General features: G+C 34.5%; 1 protein-coding gene across 1 annotated transcript; it reads left to right on the top strand.

Moving 5' to 3' along the window:
- The first annotated feature begins 1,110 nt into the window (after positions 1-1,110).
- On the top strand, positions 1,111-18,637 carry LOC123691631 (calnexin). Its single transcript, XM_045636118.1, has 13 exons — positions 1,111-1,275; positions 1,516-1,620; positions 2,353-2,514; positions 3,014-3,163; positions 5,937-6,145; positions 6,431-6,638; positions 7,339-7,459; positions 7,859-8,001; positions 10,073-10,189; positions 12,407-12,547; positions 13,502-13,627; positions 15,113-15,301; positions 16,677-18,637. The coding sequence occupies exons 2-13, from the start codon at positions 1,516-1,518 to the stop codon at positions 16,725-16,727; spliced, it is 1,722 nt and encodes a 573-aa protein (XP_045492074.1). The 5' UTR covers positions 1,111-1,275; the 3' UTR covers positions 16,728-18,637.
- Positions 18,638-18,964: the final 327 nt, after the last annotated feature.

Below are 18,964 nucleotides of genomic sequence, written 5' to 3' on the forward strand. Positions count from 1 at the left end.
AATTGAACGTGACAACGATTGTGTTTCTTTGTCGCTCGTTCCGTGTTCTCGCTTGCACTTCAAGCCTTACACGGAACGCCTCAGAGCGAGGTAACGCCGCATGAGTCAAGTTTTTTCGTGCGTGCAGCCGGCTCTATCGAATTATGACGTTGTCACGTCAAAAAACACACGCTCCCCACTCTGGCTTGAAGGTATAGCATGCAATAGCTTTACCGCGGCAGTCCCCGAGTGCCACACGTCGTTATTTTATTTGTTAATTACCAGCTTAGATTTAAGCATACAAAGGGGCATAGGGACACAGAAAGCGACTTTGTATCACTTTATTTTTATTTATTCATTATTTACTTTATAGTGAAATTCTCGTTATTTTTTTTTCCATTAAAGTAAGGAATGTCGAATACGAATGTATGAACAGTACTTATAGAAATACCAAGATATAAGATTCTTGAGAAATAGGAATGTACCTTAAAAAAATCACTTATATATGAAAAATTATAAAGGTTGATGTTTTGTTAACATTGAGATATACATATGGAGACGACACCGCCTACATCACTTATGTTTCGCTCAACATACGCCATATGGCGTAACTGCACGCTAATTTTTTATTTGTTTTAAAGTGAAACGCACAGCATCAAATAAACATATACTTGACATATACATAATATATTATGTGATCTCAATGTTTGTTTATAAATTTCTAAGAAGGTTGTATTGTATTCATAAAAACGATGAAAAATAAGTTTTTAATACCTATACCCACTATACCGCAGTCACCTGTATCCCTTTCATATAAAAAAAGTCAATGCAATACATATATATATAATATTATATAAAATATAAATTTATTTCAATAAATTCACAATTGTACTAATTTAAATATTAAATTTTAATTATTGTTAACTTGCCAGATACGAATTAAAAACCTCATCATCTTTTGTCACTGAATCTGACATTTATCGACAAATGTCGGATTGTCGGACACGGGACAACTGTTCCATCGCTATTGGTGGAAACAGGCTTGGTATTAAGTAAATAGCCAATAGAAGCAAACCACAGAGTAAAAATATAGGTGGACAACGAATCAAAATAGATTTATCCTACAAACCGACTTCTGCAAGCATGCTTAATTCAATTTGAAACCAATATATTATTTGAGAATTGAGATCTATTGCGGCTTTCAGATTTCGTTTGTTTCAACTTTAATAAATATAAACAATTGTTGAAAGAAATTGATTTATGTGTTCGTGCGTTTAAAGATTCCTTTAGAGCAAGGTATGTAGGTAATTTAAAAATATACATAATTCTAACAATTACAATTAATTAAAAAAATCACTGCAAGGAAGTGCATTTCGTTATTTTATTAAAATTGTTTTTATTGAGAACTTCCGTCATCCGGCCTCTATTTCATATTATATTTAACGTATGTACTGCGCCGGTTGGACTTCGGCTTATTTATTTAATTAGATTACGATTTGTTCGTGGCTGTCTATAACCGGTTCGGATTTATTACAGATGGCTCTATTTAGAGTTATTTTAACAAGCGCATTTATTGTGCTTGTTGCAACAACGTGTGCTCATGCTGAGGCCGAAAATGCAGACGATGGAGTTACTGTTGAGGTTAGATATAGGTGTTTTTATTTGACCTACTTTCATACAGTTTTACTAATTAATTTGATTTTCTCGACAATTCATGTTTAGTGAGCTTCCGATCACAACTGATTTATAGAAATATCATCACCGTCAAAATATGCAAAGGTTTCCTTTGAATATTTCGAAATTGAAGTGTCATTAGGTAGAGAACATACAATCAGATAAGAATTATTTACAATGTGATATGATTAGAATTTAGAGACGGATAAAATGTGTGACTAGCCTAGTAAATTGTATTTTAGTTTATTGACTTGGTTATGAAGATATCCCGAGTTATTTCATTTCTATAACTCTCACCCAAGAACCTTGAGTGAACTTTTAATTAACAAAGTATAGACTATATTATCAGGTATGTGTCTCAGCAAATTATTTAAATCAGGTATTTTATTGATAGTCTAGGTTCTTTATAAACCAGCGTCCAGCACCTTTTAGTTGACTTGAATGAGGCAAATGATTTGAAAAGCCTAGTTGATAATGTCATGCTGCCACTTGCAAGCAAATCCCAACACTGTATTATGGGTGACTATCATTATGGCAATGAATTTAAAACAACATTTTGTTTTATATTTTAAATATTATAGGAATAGCCTAAGAAAGTTGGGAATGATTCAAATGATATTGCTGAATATGAACATGAACTAAATGTTAATTGAAAAAATAATTTTACTGCCTACCATAAATAAAATTATGTATAAACAGGTAGAAGAAGATGGATATCAGACACCAGAAATTGACCCAAAGAAAGTGTATCTAGCTGAGCACTTTGACAATGAAGCAGCCTTCAAGAAGAGATGGGTGAAATCTGAGGCTAAGAAACAGGGTGTTGACGAGAATATAGCTAAATATGACGGGCAGTGGGAGGTGAGGGTTATTGTTTTTTAATTTATGTGTTTACCCTTTCTTGCAAGAAAGGCTTTTGACTTGTTATTTTAGGCAAAAATAACAAAAAGATACTCTACATGTTACCATTAACCCATTGAACCCCAAGCGGCCCGATCAGTCCACGACACAATAGATTTTCTATTGTGTCTGTGGTTCCAGGGCCTGAGTTATTAACAATCAAATATCAGATAATTTTAACAAAGTCAAATTCCGAAGTTCTATAGTAGGCAGATGCAAATGAATTTTTTATCAAATTCAAACTCAAACATATATTTTTTGAGAAGTATTGGGCTAGACCTAAATATTGATTTTTTTTTTGCTAGTCTCCACCTACAATCAAACTAAGGACCCGTAGCATGTTACATGTCATGTGTGAACCTTGGAACCAAGGAATGAAACATATGATGTACTTTTCATATTTAAACTTCTCATAGATCCTATGATAGTCTACAACTATTATAATAACATATACTTTCAGATTCAAGCCCCATCCCGCCGACTTCTCAAGGATGATTTAGGTCTAGTTTTGACAACTGAAGCCAAGCATGCGGCCATCGCTACGCTCTTGGACAGACCGTTTGAGTTCAAAGACAAACCATTTGTTGTGCAGTATGAAGTCACTATGCAGGTATTGTAATAAGAGTTAAAATAAGTATATTTTCAAGTTGGTAAATTATTATATTTTATGAGATGTGCTATGTGATTAATTGACAGCTTTGACCTTAATGTCGCCGTCATGATCAAAACTAAAGCCTCAAACTAAATTTTTCGTCGTGTTTATCTTTTGTAATTTTTCATAAATTCAGGGTCAATATAAATTAATGTTAAAAAGACAGTCTAAAAAAATTTTTAATTTCATGTCTTCCTTATTCATATAAATAAATAAGCACAGTAAAAAACAAACCATTAACTATGATATAACAGATAGCTACTTCAATGTTATGTTACTATTGTATTAAAATAATTAAAATTATAATTTAGAAAAAAATACGGAATGTGTAAAAATATATCTGGGTAATTATGAGTTATACAATATTTATATATAAATATTTATAAAAATATTGTATTGTCTCTTTTTAAAATGAACCCTAAATCTAAATTTATAATTTCTTATAATTCTCGTTAACTGTTGAAATTTATCATGAATTCAGGGTCAATATTAATTAATTGACTCTCGCTTTTAAGTTTTAACCATTGCAAGATTATAGTTTGCGTAATAACTAATTAGGTATGTGAGAAACTAATTAACCTTACATGTAGGTATGTATAATGTTATTTATTTTCAATTATTGCCATTGTTTGTAAATTGAGTATATAAATATAAATTCGGCGAGACGTTTTTATTGTCTTAGTAAAATCGGCCAATGGAAGAAAAAAAGGTGATTAACCAGCGGAAAAAATAAAAACAACTTCACTTCACATTTGTAGCGTTTTCCAAACCAAAGATATTTCAGTACACGCCAAGATATGAAAATTATTTTTCAAATTTTCTTTTGCAAGTTGCAGTTTTCTTTCATCATAATATTAGCTAATTCAACGTGGCCTATGTACATTCATAGTTCATATTATGTTAGCGCGGCGCTAATTGGCTTATCGGCTTAGAACATTCTAGAAAGTATGTGAAATACAAGATATGTACTGCGTCTTACTTTGAATTTTTATAAATGGTTTGAAAATAGAAAAAAAAACATTGTTTAATAATATTTTTAGAAAATATTTTTGTTAAAATCATTTTATTCATCATTTCATTAAGTACCCTGTTACATGAAACAAAGGCTACTATGTTTTTCGGAAATACCTACATGGAGATCAATTCTTTGCATTGAAAACCAACTCATTAAATAAACTAAAACTCATTAACTCATAAAATTAAAACAAGGACATAACTATAGGTTCAGCCGTTTCCATGAGGTACTGTTACAAATATTTGAGTAGCTTTCCGATATGAATCCCCCAAAAAAATATTTTACACTAAAAACGTTACACCTTAATAGTACATAAAACACGCATTTTCCGAATCGTAAATATTAACGAGTACAATGACGTGAACGTGTATTTATAAAAGATACATTTCCGATCCTAATTTTGGATGTATGCCATGTTCATATTCCACGTGTTTATTATTTATTATGTACTTTACAATATGACACTGCATTTTAAAAACAGGAGATCATTACCCCCTGCTAAATATAATTTGTATAAATATTTGCGAAAAAAAATAGTTAGGTAAATACTTTCTTTGTTTTTATGAATACTGGTCAAGCATTGAACGGATAAACGGTCGGATAAATGTAAAAAGTTTAAGAATATGTTTCATTTATTTGCTTATTTCATAACTATTGAAGCCATAACCATCAACCAATTAAGTTCTGGTCTATTATATGTGCTAGTAGCATTATCGTTCGCCTTTCCATCTCTTCAATATTTATTCTCTTTATGCCTTTATCAATTTAAGGGCCGATTTTTCAATGCCCAGATAAACAGTCTAATAACTACCCCTCGAATAGATTTATTCAATTGCTTATCTAACTCATAACGGCTCGCCTATTTTTCAATCGTTATTTCGACCAAATATTTCCATATTGGCAGCTCTGCTCTTGGAGTGGCGAAACAAACATATTAAATTAGTCAGGTTAGAGCGGGATAGAGTCAACTTGCAATATGTCAACAACCGTCATTATGACTCACGTCAGGAGTGCATTTTAAGTTTATCTTGTGTTCTATGATTGTTGATTATTGTTTTGATTCGAGTAAAGAGTTTTGATTAAATTTGTGTTAAAATTTATAATATTACGATGGAAACGACATAAAGGCAGCGTCCGGCAAATTTTCAATGGCATGATCATCAGTAGGTACTATCAAAAACATAAATTTCAATATGATTTTAATTGATAATTATTTTATAGAAAGAGGCTTTATTGTAAAAATTCTACGCTCTATGTTATTACATACGAAAATATCCCAAATTTGACGCGTCAGTTGTCAACTCAAACGTCTAATCGTCGAATAGCACGCTATCTGGCCGTTGGAGCAGCAGATAGATTTATTCCTCAAATAACGTAGTTATTCGATAGATACGTCCTATTCGTCTATTGAAAAATTGAATATTTTGTTACCTGAAGAATAAAGTCTATCTAGCTGTTTATCTGGGCATTGAAAAATCGGCCCTTAATCAATTAAGACAATGACCTTAAAATTGCCAGATCAAAAACAAGTTTAAAAAAAGTTAGCCCTATACAGGGTATCCCACTGTTGGTGTACTAAGATCAAGGGAGGTTATAGTTTTGCATACGCTGAGTATGTAAAAAATACTTATAAAATTCCAGACGCATTTTTTTTTCCAAATAGATGTTATAACTAAAAATGACACACCTCATTCATATGAATATTTACCTTCACAGGAAGGCCAGAACTGCGGCGGTGCGTACATCAAGCTCCTCTCCCAGGGGGTGAACACCAAGAACGATCTCAAACAGTTCCACGACCAGACCCCATACACTATCATGTTTGGCCCCGACAAGTGTGGAAACGATAATAAGCTGCACTTCATCTTCAGACACAAGAACCCCAAGAATGGTACCATCGAAGAGAAACATGCGAAAAAACCCACGTGAGTCAGAGATTATTTACTATGAAATGAATTTTTAAGTTAGGTAGTCCATGTAATTTTTAAAATCAAAAAATATTTTTCATAAAAATGGTTGATTCAATCTTCACTCAAATTGTACCCGGAAATAGATTATAATATTTACAGGGTATTTTTTTAAATGATTGTAGCAGAAGAAGAATTAGTTGGTTTAAACAGCGTATAAATTTATAAAATCATTAAAAATTTAATTTTCTATCTTCTGTGACAAATTCCTTGTTTTTACTTACATTCTATTTATTCCTCCAGTCAGCGTCTAGACGACATATACAAAGACAAAGAGCCCCATCTATACACACTAGTCATCCGTCCGGACAACACATTCACTATCTACGTAGATAACAAAGAAGCAAACGCTGGTTCTCTTTTGGAAGACTTTACCCCACCCGTGAACCCTCCAGAGGAAATTGATGACCCTAATGACAAGAAGCCGGAGGACTGGGATGAGAGGGAAAAGGTAATTTATTTGTTTTATTACTATCTTGTAATAATTTAAAGACGTAATTGAATGTCGTCAATCAATGAACGCACTAGTCATTTAATGAAAAAGCAGATTCGACCAGATGACGGCGACATTTTTTTTTTATTGGTAATAGGGAAGCGCTGGACCACAATCTCGCCTGATGTTAAGCTGAGATACGGTCTAAGATGGAACGCGCTTGTTTGTAAAGAACCAATAGTATCGCTTCAAACGCTAAACGCTTCAAACGCTAAACGCTTCAAAGTAAATGATATGATTGGTTTAAACAAACACATTATTCGGTACACATCCTCGAACATTATTGATGGAATGCACCCTTAAGTTTCTCGATCAGGCGAATCGCTTCTTGACCTAATTATTTTCCTTCTACATATATATATATAAAATAACTAGAGGTCCGCCCCGGCTTCGCCCGTGGTTTCGCAATAAAAGGTAACTTATGTCCTTTCTCGGGTATCAAAATATCTCCATACCAAATTTCATGCAAATTGGTTCAGTAGTTTAGGCGTGATTGAGTAACAGACAGACAGACAGAGTTACTTTCGCATTTATAATATTAGTATGGATTATTTGTGCCTTACTTTAAAAACTAAAATTAAATAAAATTGTAAATTATAACTTTACTAATTATTATTATTGTCAATGTGGAAACAATTAAGTTGTTCTGTTATTACAGATTGTAGACCCAACAGCCACAAAGCCAGAGGACTGGGACGAGGAAGCACCAGCTCAAATCGTGGACCCCAATGCTATCAAACCTGAAGGTTGGCTCGATGATGAGCCGGAAATGATTCCTGGTGAGAAAGATTACTAGTGCGAGGTTTATAGGGGTAGGGTAATTTTTAAGTATTGGAAAATGTACTTTGGAGGAATTTTTAAGAATGCCATCCCTGAATTGGCCTTTCATTGAATGGAGAGAGTAATATAGAAGTTCTTAAAAAAAGTAGTAAAAGTAAAGTATTTAGTTGAATGCCCTCATTTTACCTAAAACATACCGATTTTTTTTTTAAATTGTTTTTTTTTTTTGAGTGTGATATTACAAATGATTTGTAATATTACAAAAATATTTTAATCTAATAATTAATAACGACACAAACTCTACAAATTACAAATGTTGCCCTCTTATAAAAATTGTCTAGATTTGTGTATAGGTCATTTTTAATACTATTTTAATCCGTATGTCTGTCCGTGCACAGACCCGGACGCGGTGAAGCCATCCGACTGGGAGGACGAAATGGACGGTGAATGGGAAGCGCCTCTCGTTGACAACCCCAAGTGTTCCGCTGCACCTGGCTGTGGGGCTTGGAGCCCGCCACTTGTGCCTAATCCTAATTATAAGGTATATATAATAGACATACAGACATATGAAAACGTACATTTAAACAAATACACACACGCGCACGTGCAGGCACATACACGCACCCATCCGAATACATGCATACTTGTAGTTCAGATGTCTTGTACCCGATGTACAGGGTGTAGGTAATAGTTTTAAAATGGTGAAAGTATAGCTCTTTTGCAGTAAAAAAATATACATATTACCTACCCGAAACTTAGTTTAAAAAATATGTGACATTTTAATTTTTTTTTTTTTTGAAAATTTACCAATTCTTAGTGAAAGCGATAAAAAGTAATAAAAATGTTTTAAATGTAATTTTATGTTACGACTTTTATCTTTCATCAATTTACATTTTTATCAATCGTAAGGGTATTATGACAATTAGTAGATAGAGTCTGGCCAGCCAAAGCTGAACCCAGTGTTTTTTGTAGTGGCCACACTATCTGAATGTTATCATGGCGTTTCTGCGTAGTTAGTTGTCAGTTTTGTTTAAAAAGGTTCAAATGGTTTTAATGTTGATATATGGGTAAAACTATAGAGAATGCTGTGCGGCAGCTTTTATTTATAATAATAATTAGTAAAGAGTTACGATGATTAGTAAATACAAAAAAAAAATAATGTAAGTCAAATGTTTTATTGACAGGGCTACCACATCCTTTAATAACTTTTAAATTCTGGTTTGTTGTGTTCCTAATGTACCCATATACTATGATCACCTCTAAGAATATCAAAAATATCAAAAAAAAATTTTTCCTAACTAAGCCAATATTACCAGTTATTTTTTAAATTTGCCGCCTCTTACTGGGTTCAGCTTTGGCTAGCCAGACTCTATAAGAATACCCTTACTTTCTCGTAAACACGCGTGAGTGCTGTGTGTGCGTGAGTCATTTCGGACGTTTGTATGAAGTTTCCCTACTGGTTGTATCTGCATATTGTGACAATACTGACATGAATGTACCCGCAGGGTGTATGGCGCGCCCCGCTGGTCCCCAACCCGCAGTACCGCGGCAAGTGGGCCACGCGCCGCATCCCCAACCCGCACTACTTTAACTATATTGTGACAATACTGACATGAATGTACCCGCAGGGTGTATGGCGCGCCCCGCTGGTCCCCAACCCGCAGTACCGCGGCAAGTGGGCCCCGCGCCGCATCCCCAACCCGCACTACTTTAACTATATTGTGACAATACTGACATGAATGTACCCGCAGGGTGTATGGCGCGCCCCGCTGGTCCCCAACCCGCAGTACCGCGGCAAGTGGGCCCCGCGCCGCATCCCCAACCCGCACTACTTTAACTATATTGTGACAATACTGACATGAATGTACCCGCAGGGTGTATGGCGCGCCCCGCTGGTCCCCAACCCGCAGTACCGCGGCAAGTGGGCCCCGCGCCGCATCCCCAACCCGCACTACTTTAACTATATTGTGACAATACTGACATGAATGTACCCGCAGGGTGTATGGCGCGCCCCGCTGGTCCCCAACCCGCAGTACCGCGGCAAGTGGGCCCCGCGCCGCATCCCCAACCCGCACTACTTTAACTATATTGTGACAATACTGACATGAATGTACCCGCAGGGTGTATGGCGCGCCCCGCTGGTCCCCAACCCGCAGTACCGCGGCAAGTGGGCCCCGCGCCGCATCCCCAACCCGCACTACTTTAACTATATTGTGACAATACTGACATGAATGTACCCGCAGGGTGTATGGCGCGCCCCGCTGGTCCCCAACCCGCAGTACCGCGGCAAGTGGGCCCCGCGCCGCATCCCCAACCCGCACTACTTTAACTATATTGTGACAATACTGACATGAATGTACCCGCAGGGTGTATGGCGCGCCCCGCTGGTCCCCAACCCGCAGTACCGCGGCAAGTGGGCCCCGCGCCGCATCCCCAACCCGCACTACTTTAACTATATTGTGACAATACTGACATGAATGTACCCGCAGGGTGTATGGCGCGCCCCGCTGGTCCCCAACCCGCAGTACCGCGGCAAGTGGGCCCCGCGCCGCATCCCCAACCCGCACTACTTTAACTATATTGTGACAATACTGACATGAATGTACCCGCAGGGTGTATGGCGCGCCCCGCTGGTCCCCAACCCGCAGTACCGCGGCAAGTGGGCCCCGCGCCGCATCCCCAACCCGCACTACTTTAACGACGAGACACCCTACAGGATGACTACTATTGTGAGTATATTGTTGCTTATATATCTATAATAAATCAGTATAAATTAGATTTTGACTTACGATACTTAAAATATCATAGATTTTTTGAAGTGAAACTTCTTTATCGGGGTTGGAAAAAAAATTAGTGTAACATTTTTTCGTTACGCGTGACATTTTTCCGTTACGCGCTATCTTTTTCTTATCCCTACCACGCGTGATTCGACGTATTTTTGTAAAGTTGCATATACAGGGTGTCCCAGAAGTCGACGTCAAGCTGAAATTTTCTGAAAGGTAATGCCACACCAGTTATCAGAAAAATTGAAAAAAAAAATTAATTCATGTATTTTTGAAGTTATGGATTTTTTTATTTTATTCCAGAAAATGTACACCATGTGACAGTTTTTTCATTCCTGTTGCTACAAATATTTACTTTTTGCCAATTTTTTTTCTCTTACGTCAACCCGAATAGTGCTTTATGTAACCTGTGATCCTAAACCCTGTGCCGATCACTCCAACTTGTAGGAAAATGACATTTTATACCGTACCAAGATTTCAAAATTAATTTTTCGCACTACTTCAACTGATCGTCCTGAAAAAAAAATGTACTACTCCAGTTTGGCAAGTAGCTTTAAAAGTTAGCGCATTTCATAAGGATTCTAACGAGGTATAACACTTATTCCATTATATCTTAGATCGGCCATAAAAAATATTTTTGTTAAACAAAGTCTGTTTTTAACAATTTCTTTGAAATTACAAAAAACGATTCTAGTGTACCTAAAGCGTTCCTAATAACCACAGCATGGTTTAAATAAGATGGAGAGAGACATTCCATAAAGTGTGAGTGAGACAGATAGTGACACTTATGACATACGGACGCAAATAAGTGAAGGAGACAGATAAGCATTACAGCCATTTAGTTTGAGAACACCTTAATGAGGAATATCCAGACAGAAGGATAGGGTGGGCTGGTACAATCTCGTGGCAGGCCCGATTTAACCCGATTTAAATCCTCTAGATTTTTTTCCTGGGGAGCAGTAAAGGAAAAAGTCTATTCCAAGTCAATTGAAACTGTAGAAGAGCTTAGACAGAGAATAGCGGAACCAGTAGAATTTGTAAATAATGGAAGATTTGGCCGCCTGATTTCACGCTCTTTTTTAAAGAGATGTCGAGCTTGTATTGCAGCTGAAGAACGGAAATTTGAACATATTTTGTAAAAAAAAGTAATAAATTTAATCATAAAAAAGAAACTGTCTTTATTTTACTCTAGTACACTTATTTGCATAAGCGTCACTATCTGTCTCACTCACACTTTATGGAATGTCTCTCTCCATCTTATTTAAACCATGCTGTGGTCATTAGGAACACTTTAGGTACACTAGAATCGTTTTTTGTAATTTCAAAGAAATTATTAAAAACAGACTTTGTTTAACAAAAATATTTTTTATGGCCGATCTAAGATATAATGGAATAAGTTTTATACCTCGTTAGAATCCTTATGAAATGCGCTAACTTTTAAAGCTACTTGCCAAACTGGAGTAGTACATTTTTTTTTCAGGACGATCAGTTGAAGTAGTGCGAAAAATTAATTTTGAAATCTTGGTACGGTATAAAATGACATTTTCCTACAAGTTGGAGTGATCGGCACAGGGTTTAGGATCACAGGTTACATAAAGCACTATTCGGGATGACGTAAGAGAAAAAAAATTGGCAAAAAGTAAATATTTGTAGCAACAGGAATGAAAAAACTGTCACATGGTGTACATTTTCTGGAATAAAATAAAAAAAATCCATAACTTTAAAAATACATGACTTAATTTTTTTTTTCAATTTTTCTGATAACTGGTGTGGCATTACCTTTCAGAAAATTTCAGCTTGACGTCGACTTCTGGGACACCCTGTATACTTAATATTTTTTTTTAAATAAGGTCATAAAGAAGTTTCACTTCTTACGTGTGTACACTAGTACACGCACACATTTTTTTTCTTATTAATCTACGGTCTCAAAGTACCTATCTGTGTATATTTATCGAAAACTACTCAAATTTCAGGTAGATTCGATTATTTTTGATTTAGATTAGAGAGCAAATTGTTGATTAGCTATAAAATTATCTTTTTGTAAATTGTTATTCTTGTATGCATTGTACATTTAAGTATTTTTTTTAATAACATGAAAGCAAAATCAAACTAATTAGCATTATCTAAACAGATGTACAAAATATATTCAACATTTATTTTCAGACGGCCGTCGGATTCGAACTCTGGTCCATGTCTCCACAACTGTTATTTGACAATCTGATCATCACGGATGACGAAGCCGTTGCGGCGGAATGGGCCAAACAAACATACGCACTGAAGAGAGACAGGATTACTACTCAATCGGTGAGTGCTTGACTTATTTTATGAAATATGTGATTAAGTATTTGATTTATAATTAATGATATTTATTATTTATACAGGAATTGTAGTTTTTTCTTTTCATGTTATAACATCTAGTTTAATAACGAAATTTATTAAATAATCTGATTGGTGGATAGGTAAATATTAGCTGGTTCAATAGGTATTAAAAAAAATGAAATAAACCATTTTTACATCATTCCACGATTCCACTTTGAACCCTAGATCTTGTAAAAAATCATTTCAATAGGCATAAATCTGACAGAAATCGCTGTTTATGAAAAATAAACATGTTTTAATATGGTCTGAATTATATCTAAATTGTAAAAAGTAATGTTATAAATTGGTCAGAAAACATACTAAAAATACTATGTATCAACTCGGAATATCGATCGATGTAGCGCCATATTGTGACGTCACGGCGGTCAAATCAAACCATTTAACGATTGAAATTAATCAATAACGTTCCTATTCAAATAAGATATTACCAATCAATTAATGAGCTAATTCAACAATAAAATTCCTATAAATTTATAAAGAATGGGAAAAATTCGATCACTAGGCGGGACTTGAACCCGCATCCTTTCGCGCCATTCCGGGGCGGATGCCTCACCAACTCAGCCACTCGTGACCCGCCTGAGTAATCGAATTTATTCCATTCTTTCAGTTTTATGTGTCTAAGGGACACACCGCGCGCCATCTATTGAGATGATTAACAACCATCTCAACCAATATGAAACACTTTTCAGTGAATACAATATTGTAACGATGGAACACAACCTTTTTTGTTGAAATTGATCGCCTCGTGATCGAATTTTTTCTATTCTTTATAAATTTATATTTATAAAGCATTTGAATGCCATAAAACCATAAATATCAATTTCAATAAAATTCCTATTCAAATATGGCTCATATAAATAACTAAAACAAATTGGTCAGAAAACGCTCTGGGGTCGTATCCTAGCAGCCACCAAGTACAAACCGGGCTACTGGGCCATGTACGCGATATACTGCGCAGTTCCCATCACTCTGTACGTCGTGTACTTGCTGGGGAGGTCTAGAGAGGTGAAATAGATGGATGGAATGGGCTAGAATGTTCTAGAATGTGCTAGAATGTTGTAGAATGTGCTAGAATGTTCTAGAATGTGCTAGAATGTTCTAGAATGTGCTAGAATGTTCTAGAATGTTCTAAAATGTGCCAGAATGTTCTAGAATGTGCTAGAATGTCGTGGATGTTGATTGCGGGTCGAGGAATTATAGGAGAGCTAAGCAGAAGTAGGCTAGATGTGGTAAATCTTGATATCAGGTCGAAAGAAAATAGTATTTTGGTAGATTGTGCTAGAAGTATTTCTATACTTTATTCCGATAGTTGATTGGTCAGAATTTGCCAAAAATTAGCGTATTTATGTGTGCGCGTGTGTGTGTATTTATGTGTGTGCGATGTGGGACGGAAAAGGTGTATTGAATTCTGATATTGCTAGGTAATTCTATATTTTCATGAGGATCGTTTGTGTTTTAGTGTTATATTTTAAGATTTAGCTATATTCTTGCTAAGGTAAACATAGTTAATTTTATCATAATTAATAATATTTGACATTTCATATTATATTCCCTACATACACGCTATTTACTCATATCCATTCACGTACTAAAAATAACTAGACTCACAATCGATTTGTAAAAACTTGTCAAAAATGTTTGAGTGGCGTTTTGTATGTTATGGCACTATATTTCATTCATGACTAGAAAACTGTGCCTAATACACGCGTAGGCAGAGTTTTGCCACGGATCTTTTTAGCGTGATATTGAGTCTAGGTGTTTATTGTATTACAATGTTTTGTAGCGCTAATTATTTTCACATTTTATGCTATTACGTGTGGTAGTTATCAAGCTAGAGATATTACAGGAGTCGGTAGTGGAGCGAGCTCTGAAGTTTGCCGGAGAAAATCCCTGGGTGTATGCGGCCGTGATTGTCGGCTCTTTCCTTGTGGTTGGAGTCACTGCGTATATGTGCTGTGGACCTAGGACGGTGAGTAGACTAAATATTGGTCCTAGATGTCTGATTTTAATAAATTAAATTTTATTTACTACGCAAATATAATTTGTGAGAGACTGGTTCCTCATATAGGTTTCAAAAGAACTTGGGGTTCGCGTTATAAATAACAATATAATTTTAAGATTAGATTTAGATTAGCTGGAGGATGTGGTAAGTAGAAAAAATGTCTTATAATTTAAAGATTATAGTGCTCCATTTTTGTCAATTTATTCGACGCCAACGGTCAAAAAATGTAGTATTTCACGATTGGTAATAAAGTCTGTAAGTTTTACCATAAAATCTCTTTTGACCAAAATTGTATACCATAAAATGGTAAACGCTGGCTGGCATGTCTGAAATATAACGTAAATTACAAAACGTAATTTTCATAATATGAACAGGTTTGAAAAACAATTTTAGACCTCAAAATAGACAAAAAATGTTCATACTAATAGCTAACTACTACATTATTATTATGTACAAAAAATGTAATATTTTTATATCGATAATCGCAGCAAGACACAGACGCGGAAATAAAGAAGACCGACGCGCTAGTCGAGGATGATCCTCACGGGGATGGGGAGAGGGACGGGGATGGGGATGGGGACGGGGAGGGGGAGGGGAAGTCGGACGGGGAGGAGGAGGAGCCCAGGGAGAGGGGGGGGAAGGCGGATCTCGAGGGACCTGTGGAGGAGGTCGCTGAGGTATGTTATTAGAATTTATGTTGATTACGGCTTTGTAAAAACAGAATAAAAATCGACGAAATTTGAGTTTGTTGGGGTCAGACAGACAGCGGAGGACTTTGTTTTATAATATGTAGTGAATAGCTTTTGCCCGTATATTATATTCTTTAGAAGGAAAAAGCGCCATCTGTTTGAATTAACATAAAATACACGCACGAAAAATGTATAAAACAAAGAAAATAAAGGTGAATTAAACATGATAAAACTGACGCGCTATATATTGTTATTATTACGGTTACAAAATATATGATACTAGCTGTTGCCCGCAGCTTCGCTTGCGTGGAAAAGATAAATTTTCATGGTATAAGTTTTCATCCCCTATTTTACCCCTTTAGGGGATGAATTTTATACAATCCTTTCTTAGGGGACGCGGACGCCTACGTTATGACATCTACCTGCATGCCAAATTTCAGCCCGATACGTCCAGTGGTTTGGGCTGTGCGTTGATAGATCACTATATCAGTCACCTTTGAGATTTATATATATGTTACCGGAAATGTATGAAATCAAGGAATTGTATACAATTCCTAGGAAATGTGTACAATTCCGATACCATTTAGGAAATGTATAAAATATTGTTTAAAAAACTATTTAATGCATGCATAATGCATATCCTAGGAAATGTATAATCTTCCTAGGAATTGTATACAATTCCTATATCGTATTAGGAAATGTGTAAAGTAAATGCTTTCTGTAATAAAACACGTTGTTATTTTTTTTTTTTATTATAGCTCTTATTGATACAATCGGGTAACAGTCATATCGTAAAATTGTAATAATATTATGTTCATATTATTATCTTCGATCGTTTGATCTTCGTCGACGGAGCCCCGCGAAGCGGGCCGCGAAGCTATTTCTGTGTAGTTTTTTTTTAACAAACCTAACCTAACCTAACCTAACGGCTAACCTAACCTAAACCTAACCTAACTTTGAGGGCGAATATCTCGGCTATTTTTGATTTTAGAGAAAAGTTGTTCCTATAAAACATGCTTATATAAGCGTAATCTTTACGATAAAACAATAATAAATAGGTGTTATATTGACACCAACTCCATCAAAAATTTTTTAAGTCCTGCGCCCCCTTTGCTTTAGTCCAACCCTTGCCTGCGACATATCAATATCATAAATGTTTTACATTTCCGATAGCTATTTAGGAAATGTATAGATTTTCTAGGAAATGTGTATAAAATAATTTATTTCACACATTTCCGTACGATTTTAGGAATTGTAATACATTTCCTAGGAATTGTATACAATGACGGATTACATACATTTCCTGTAACATATATATAGATTTTTATAATATTTCTTTATTTATTTTGTAATAATGTTTTAGGCGGCTGGCGGCGGTGACGGTCACAGGAAGAGGAAACCACGTAAGGAGTAAATCAATGGACTGCTGTCGTTTGTTGATCAACAGTTTATGTCGGAAATATCATCAAATATAATCATAAAAAATAAAAAAATAAACATTTAAATTTATGTCTTGATGGTGTTGCAATGAAAAGTTAGGTAGGTATTTTATACTCACAGAAAATCTTAATATACGATTTAAAGATTTTCCCTTTCAATCAAACTAAATAGGAATTTTCTATGATAATATAAAATACTTCAATAAAAAAACATATTTTTGATGTCTTCTATCAACAAACGATGCGTATTAATGTTTAGGTAGCAAACGTGTGAACCAAAATGGCGAATTAAATATAATCATGCCGTCTCTCTCTAGCGCGGTAATATCCACACGTTAGAGCGAGATGGCACGATATTAGTTTTAAATTTTAGTTCAAACTCAATTTAATTTTTTCCTTTTCAAGGGAGCGGTTACTTTGCTTAGGTGTTTAAGCTGTTTGGTAGACTGTATTTAGTGATATATATTATTTATATATACTTGCAATATTATAATTATATTAATAAATAGATTTTTGTGGATTTTCGATGTAGATTTTTTTTAACAAATAAAAAAAACATTCTAATACCAAATGTCTTAAATATTACATAACTATTCCACTGCATGAAGTATTTAAAATATTCCAATAAAATGCATAATATATATTAATTATTTTTATGTCTACCAAAGAAACACTAAAGTCCCTTTGATACTTGAACAAGGTAGGCGATATATAGAGGTGGTTAAAAATAATAACAAAAATAACTATTTATTTTAGTATTTAAATTAGTATTTCATCTATATGAAAAACTAATTTAACCACTAGTCGAATCTTTTTACGTTATAACAGATCGGTAAAACGAAGTCTAAACGAGGTTTATTTAAACGACATATGTCTAAACTGTGGTTTAATTTTCACTCAACATCCCCCACCTCTATTATTGGATCATAATAATTCCAGGGTTGTAAAATAATTATCGATTCCAAATTCTAGTATTTTTCTTTTAAGTTCTCGAAATAATACATCTCCAAAACTCAAGACCATTTAAAATACTACATCTACATAATTAATTATATTTTTTTCGACTTCTCCGTTCGAGATAAGTATTCATTGATATTTTATATGTGTGTTCAAGTAGAGTTAACTTTTAAATGTTGCTAGTAAAAAATATGTTCAAAACTATAGTTTGGGCAGTTGCTGATTTCTCATTTAATCTTTTTACGCGATTTGCGTCAGTCGCTCGCCGACCGTTGTGGAGATAACATGTCTTAAAAACAAGAGTAATTGTTTAAACTACAGTTTTAACATAATATTTTCTCCATACCGTCTTGAAATACTTTAGCTTAATATATATAAATTATTCTTGTTAATTTATTTTCTTCATAGCATTTATTGCTTTTAAGTACAGCATGTACGTCAGTATATTAAATAATATAGGTAATATCATAAGTGAATGTATATTTACTACGTCTAAAGCTGAGGTAAGCGAGAAAAGCGGTTGTATGTGAAGTATTTCTTTGAATTTAACTAAATATTGTCTATGTTTTGTTATTCAATGCATTTCCCAAAGAAAGAGGATTGTTCAAATTCGTGCAAAGATGCCTCTTTTCATTCTTACTCTAAATTCGTTTAACTTTCGAATAATATTGATTGATTTCTTTATTCTTAATGCTATTTCCTTTTTATTTTCGTGGCAAACTATGTACGAATTTGTACAGCCTGGTGTTTATATGATAATTGTAATAAATTTGATAAAATATGATTTTGTTTTCATTATTATATGTATAAGGAGTATTCTATAGCCAAGAAACAAAACACGAAATATTTGTATTCAGCTATGTATGTACTGTGTGATAGGTACGAGTTAATGGACTGTAATTTACATGAATAAATAAATTATTTATAATGGTATGTTTTATTTATTTCCTAATTGACCCATTTGAATTTGAGGAAGTGCATATAATTTGAGTAATGTGAATTATTAAACGCATTATATTCCGGAAATTATTTTTGACAATGAAATAGCCAAAAGGAAGAAATAAAAACGTGCATATCTTTTTTATTATACAAAAGCCTATGAAGTATGAACCCATGCGATTCTGCAGGTATCTTTAACTGACTTTAGAAAAAGGCTGAGGTTTTCTTTTTATTTTTTTACAGGAAACCAATTGCTATTCCATTTAATTTCTAAACATTCATATAAAATTAATTTCATCAAAAAACATAGAACCTT

The sequence above is a fragment of the Colias croceus genome, chromosome 5 (assembly GCF_905220415.1).
Source record: "Colias croceus chromosome 5, ilColCroc2.1".
Classification (NCBI taxonomy): domain Eukaryota; kingdom Metazoa; phylum Arthropoda; class Insecta; order Lepidoptera; family Pieridae; genus Colias; species Colias croceus.